At 29.6% G+C, this 6,228-nt stretch overlaps 1 protein-coding gene across 1 annotated transcript; it reads left to right on the top strand.

The window, feature by feature from the left end:
- The first annotated feature begins 2,880 nt into the window (after positions 1 to 2,880).
- LOC130942074 (probable serine/threonine-protein kinase PBL3) lies at positions 2,881 to 6,207 on the top strand. Its single transcript, XM_057870756.1, has 5 exons — positions 2,881 to 3,128; positions 3,776 to 4,228; positions 4,757 to 4,893; positions 4,984 to 5,107; positions 5,518 to 6,207. The coding sequence occupies exons 1-5, from the start codon at positions 3,074 to 3,076 to the stop codon at positions 5,928 to 5,930; spliced, it is 1,182 nt and encodes a 393-aa protein (XP_057726739.1). The 5' UTR covers positions 2,881 to 3,073; the 3' UTR covers positions 5,931 to 6,207.
- The last annotated feature ends 21 nt before the right edge of the window (positions 6,208 to 6,228 follow it).

Genomic DNA, 6,228 nt, shown 5'->3' with positions numbered 1-6,228 from the left:
AATTATAAAATTTTAAATAATTAAAAACATTAATATATATATATGTAAATTTATATATATATATATATATATATATATATATTAAATTATTAATACGCATATTCTATATGCATTTAATTTATATTTTTAATATTATATATAATTGAGCCAGTTTACGAGCTAATGAGCTGAGTTTATCTAAATTCAAATTTAACTCATTTAAGTTATGAACTTAATTCCAGGCTCAAGCTCGCCTCACGAACTCATGAGTTTAGTTTATCAAGCTATTAACGAATCGAACTTGAACTGGTTCATGAGCTAATTTGACTCACTTCTAGTCCTAATTACAACAATGGCTATATAATTTTAACAAAATTTAAAATTAAAATAACATTCTTTAATATTTCAAAATACTTTTAACTTAAAAAATTAAAATAAAAAATTTAAAAAGTAAAATAATATGACCTTAATTTGAGTAATATATGTTAAGTATTATTAAAATTATATAACTACTTTAACTTCTGTAATAATATTCATCGTATATTTTATCGAAACTCTATTAGTAACATGTTCCATCCATTAGGATAAATTTGTAGATCCTATGGAAAGAAATGATTTTCTTTCAAAAGATCTTATGCCATTAAATGATGTTGACAAATGAAAAAGTTGATGATGAATAGGATAAGTAGAGGAAGAAAATACCCTTTTTCCTTGTATACAAAGATAATGTTTTTCATATTTCACAATGCATTTACTTGTCGGCAAATCAATTTAGTGTGTGATATAGTAAATCGTGAGTATACGAGCCTTGTAATTCTAATTTTTGTATATCTATCAATATATAAATAAAAAATAGGTCCACTCACTTTTTCTCGTTGCAAAGCATTTTTATGCTAATAAGGATATATAATTTGTTGTAAAATTAATCTCTTAGACTGCGTTGGTTAGACATTGAAATAGAAATACGGAAATAAAAAATTATATTTAATAGATAAAATATAAATAAAAATATTGTGTCTAAAAATATTAAATTAATATATTTTTATATTTTATGTCTATTCTAACAGAAAGAATACAAAAATATTAGAAGCATATATAAATTGGGTGAATGTAGATTAGCTTTGATTTTGATCCGATTCTAAATAATGACTCGATTTATTTTTGAGATTTTTACCCAACATTTGATCGGATAAAATCTTATTACTTTTGGGTCACATTAAAACCAGGTCTAAACCGGTATTGTCTAGATCTTAATAAATTTTATGTCAAAAAATTATGATACACTTATTTATAAAGAAGAAAAAAAACATACTTGTTAATGAGAAGTTGATATTCATATTTGAACTTGAATTTGTTCATAAATTTTAATTTCATGCTTCTTTAATCTATTTTCTAATTCAGCAAGTGTGGTTAAAAACAAAACAATAAACTTATAATTAATATAACATAATATTAGAATTAATTTAAAACATATATACTTTCTTTAGTCTCTTTAGGGTGTACATGGGTCGGGTGAAACCGAGTTCGTCTTGACCCGGATCTTACCCTAAATAATAATCGGATTTATTTGTGAGATCCTTATCCAACTCTCGACCCGATAAAATCACACCAAATTAGCTTTTAAAGTATTTGGATCCAAGCCGAATTTTCGGGCCAACCCAAACTATGTACACCTTAAAAAATACTAACGAGTCACAATTTATTTTTTATTTTTTTAATTATTGTTATTGTTTTTTATAATTATATATTTTTTTAAAATTTTTTAAATAAAAAAATAAAAATAAATTAAATTTTATAATTTATTTTAGTTTATCAATAAAAAAATACAATAATATTAATTTTTATATTTTTATTCTTTGTGTTTTGTTCTTAATATATTATCTTATCCCTTTCTCAAAATTAAACACAATCTTAAATAACTAATAGATTACAAGATTTTTTGTTTCGAAATTTTTTTTAGATAAATTCGATACCCATCCGTCTATTAAAATTATGCATACTTTTAGATTTAACAAACACTTCGTTTTGATGTATTGATGATGTATAAAAATTATATACAATCATTTAATTATATTTATTTTTTTAAATAATTATTTATATCATTAATATAAAAAATATATCTTTTTAACAGTAATATTAGAAAAATTAAAAAATAGAAAATAATTTAAATTTATTTTATTTAATATTAATTAATTATAACAACAATTAATGAAGATTAAATTACTTAAAGAAAAAGTCTAAAGGTCAGCAACTTTTATATTTTTTTGTCAATACTTAACTATCAAAACAAAAATTAATGATCTTTTATCATTAGATATAATTTTACACTATTAAAAATATTATTAATGACCAATTGATGATTACAAAATACCAAAATTACTGGCCTAACATTCCTCTTACTTGTAAGTTATCTGAAATATTGGAATCCGCTGTTCTTTGATCTACGCGGCCTCCGGTTCGACTATGTGAAAGATGGAAGGTGACTTGCAAGACACACCGACAATCAAGTAGGATTAGTAAGGTGACGAACCTGAAGCTGTCATGCTCTCCTTTCTATAGGCTTAACTGATTATCTTATCTCTTAGTTTGTTAGGTGATAGGAGAAATTCTAATTCAAATATCAGAGGTGTCGAGATTTTGAGCTTGAGAAGGATTCAGGTTTGGGGGCCAAATTGTAATTTGATTCCGTAGCTACAAATTTTAGCTGTTTTTAGCTAATTTTTTTTATTATTAAATATTTTTGTTATTATATAGATAAAATTGTTCTACACTGTCATCCCATTAAAATAATATTGATATTTATAAATTATGGAAATATGTTTGGGCTTTTTAGGACCGTGATATATGAAATGTGGGAGCATGTTTTATGTTTGTATTATGATTGGTGTAAGCATGGTGTGAATTTCCCACCCCATTGACTATGGTAACTTGTCAACCACTCCTCTCTTCCTAGTTCCCATGGTGGACTTTTTCTTCCAACTTCACACGTATTTCTTTGCAGACTTTTTCACACTCTTACTCTTACATATACAATTATACAAACCCTTTTTCTTGTTCTAACATAAAACACTTTGCATCATAGATCATCATCATCATGGGAAATTGCTTCATAAAACCAGTTGCTCATGTTTCATCCACAACCCTTTTTGGTCAGTTCTTGCTTCAATTCCTTCTTTTTTTGGACACAACTTTTCTGTCTTGTTTCTGTCTCTGTGTCTTTGTATTTTCTGTCGTACCATGATGCTTTTGTTATGGTTTTTTTGCTCTTTGTTTTCCACGCAAAAGGGGAAGAAAGAAAGAAAGATGGCGATGGTTCCTAAAGGATAAAACCAATGTTCATCAAATGATCCTTTTTGTTTTATTCAGTTCTATGTTTTTTAGTGTTCTTATTCCCTTTGGGTTTCTGGGATTAGTTGATAATCTTTGTCTTTTTGTTCACCTAATATATTATAAACCTTTTTAGTGTTTTCTAGTACCATGGTTATTAAAAGCTTAAAATTTGGTTGGAAAAATGAAGAAGGTGTGGCTTTTTCACACTGTTCTAGCAGGTTCTTAAAACATATTGTTCATTAGAAATTTTGAAATTTTGATACTCTAATTAAGGTTTGTGATTAGTTGAGCTAATTTCATTCAATTTGTGCTTTAAAGTTGGAATTTTAATACCCTAGTTAAGGTTTTTAACTCTATTTATTGTTAACCAAATTATGTGTTGAAAGAAATCACAATCTTGCTGCATTTTGTTATATGGTTAAGTTGTTAAATTGGTTGATTTTAACTTTGATTTTCATCTAATCAGGGAGTAGTAATAAATCTCAAACTAAGCCAAAGCAGAATTCAAGTCCTCCAAAACAAAAATCTTCTGCTCAAACTTCAGTGTCAAATGCTATTGAGAGAACAATTTCTAGCAGCCTTAAGTCCTTCTCCTTTAGTGATCTAAAGGAGGCAACTAAGAACTTCCGGCGAGAGAATTTGATCGGCGAGGGAGGGTTCGGGTTTGTGTACAAAGGGTGGATAGATGAGAACACTTTTGCTCCCACAAAACCAGGGACTGGTATAGTAGTAGCCATAAAGAAGCTTAAGCCAGAAAGCTTTCAAGGACACCAAGAATGGCTTGCAGAAGTGAACTATCTAGGGCAGCTTCACCATGAAAATCTTGTAAGACTTATTGGTTATTGCTTGGAAGGGAAGAATAGGCTTCTAGTTTATGAGTTTATGCAGAAAGGAAGTTTGGAAAACCATTTATTCAGAAGTAAGTGTATTTACTTGCCCAAATGCTCAAATTCGTGGTTGAAAGATTACTCATTTTTTAAATTAGTTTTTTTAATCATTTTTTTCAAAGATTTTAAATTAATGATGTTAATCATTCTGTCATTTTCTTTGTTGATGGCGTTAAAATTTATTAATATGGTACGTTAAGTGATACTACGACACACACATATGAGTATTAATTGACTATTAGCATGATAATTTTATAAAATTAGATCAAATCGAAACTTAATTGAAGGAAGAACTTGAGGCACTAGAATCCCTCAATTTGGGGTTAAGACTACCACATGTGTGGTGTAACTAAACGTGTCACGCCAACAAATTTTGATGCTATTAGCAACGAAAGTGACAAAAATATTAAAATTGACTAACTTAAAATTTTAGAAAAACGAATTTAATTAAAAATATTGGAGACTAATTTGACTATTTACTTGTATTTACTTTCTAACATATTTAGGAGCTTTTCGGTTTCTATTTTCATTTTGAGTATATTTTGTTTACCATTTTGCAGAAGGTGTTCAACCGATTCCATGGATTATGAGGATCAACATCGCCATAGCTGTTGCTAGAGGATTAGCATTCTTGCATTCCCTTGATTCAAATATCATTTTTCGCGATTTAAAGGCTTCCAATGTCCTACTTGACTCTGTATGTAGTTTGAGTCTGTGATTCTATGAAATGTGAATGTACATCTACACTATGTTTCATTCTGAAAGAGTATTTCCAAAATTAATGCAGGATTTCAATGCAAAGATTTCGGATTTTGGATTGGCAAGAGACGGTCCTACCGGAGATAATACACACGTTTCAACCAGAATTATTGGAACTCATGGTTATGCTGCACCAGAGTATGTAGCTACAGGTAAATTTTCCTTCCCTTTCAAAATACATGTTACTTACTATTGTTAAAAATATAACCATTAATGTTGTCTTCTCCTATTAGTTTAAGCTTTTGAAATGAGGGTTTCATGACATGGTATCAGAGCTTTATGTCCGAAAGGTTTAGAGTTCAATTCTTGGTGAAACCAAAAGAAAGGGGAGTGTTAGAGTTATAACTATTAATGTTGTCTTCTCCTATCAGCTTAAGCTTTTGAGATGAATGATTTCATAACATGATATCAGAGTCCTATATTCCCTAACTTGAGGGGGTGTTAGAGATATAATTATTAATGTTGTCTTCTTCTATCAACTTAAACTTTTGGAATGAGTGGTTTCTTGGCAATTAAGATTTCAAAAATTTAATGAGGCTTTTGCATTTGACAAAACAAACAGGTCATTTGACCCCAAGGAGTGATGTATACAGCTTTGGCGTTGTCTTGCTAGAGTTATTAACCGGAAGGCGTGTGGTCGAAAACGAGAAAGAAGGAATTCCAGAAGAAACATTGGTGGATTGGGCAAGGCCATTCCTAAGCGATAGCAGAAGGATTTTGAGAATCATGGATACCAGGTTGGGTGGACAGTACTCTAGGAAAGGAGCTCAAGCCGCGGCCGCACTCGCCTTGCAGTGCCTGAATACTGATCCAAAATATAGGCCACAAATGGTGAATGTTTTAGCTGCATTGGAAGCACTTCAATCCACAAATTCAATCACAAGGACCCCAAAAAGGGCAACTGAGAGTAGTGCAACCAGCAAACATTCTTCTAATCATTCCCAAAAGTCACTTTCAAGTGCTCAAAAACTATGAGCTTCTCAACATATGCTTTCATTTTTTTAAGGGTTATTCATTGGAAAGTGTTACCTTGCCTAACCCCTAAGAAGGGTATTTCATGAATTTGTTTCAAGCATGAATGTATGATGACAACGTATAGTATGTAAAGTTTGTAACGAAATGGTTAATTAGAGAGAGCTAGTTGTATATTAGTTTATCAGTTTATTTATCTGTGTGTCTAAGCTCTATAACTCAATGTAATCACTCACCTTCATTGTAATCACAATTTTCAACCGCGCTCTTTCCATTTTCATGATTTTGTAATCCTACTTAA

The sequence above is a fragment of the Arachis stenosperma genome, chromosome 7 (assembly GCF_014773155.1).
Source record: "Arachis stenosperma cultivar V10309 chromosome 7, arast.V10309.gnm1.PFL2, whole genome shotgun sequence".
Classification (NCBI taxonomy): Eukaryota; Viridiplantae; Streptophyta; class Magnoliopsida; order Fabales; family Fabaceae; genus Arachis; species Arachis stenosperma.
This window is presented reverse-complemented; position numbering and strand designations above follow the sequence as displayed.

What these genes read in the sequence shown, in the direction of transcription:
- LOC130942074 (XM_057870756.1), top strand. Translation starts at nt 3,074, where the DNA reads ATGGGAAATTGCTTCATAAAACCAGTTGCTCATGTTTCATCCACAACC. An exon ending in GGAAAACCATTTATTCAGAA is followed by an intron (nt 4,229 to 4,756) that starts GTAAGTGTATTT and finishes ACCATTTTGCAG; the next exon opens with AAGGTGTTCAACCGATTCCA. An exon ending in CCAATGTCCTACTTGACTCT is followed by an intron (nt 4,894 to 4,983) that starts GTATGTAGTTTG and finishes AAATTAATGCAG; the next exon opens with GATTTCAATGCAAAGATTTC.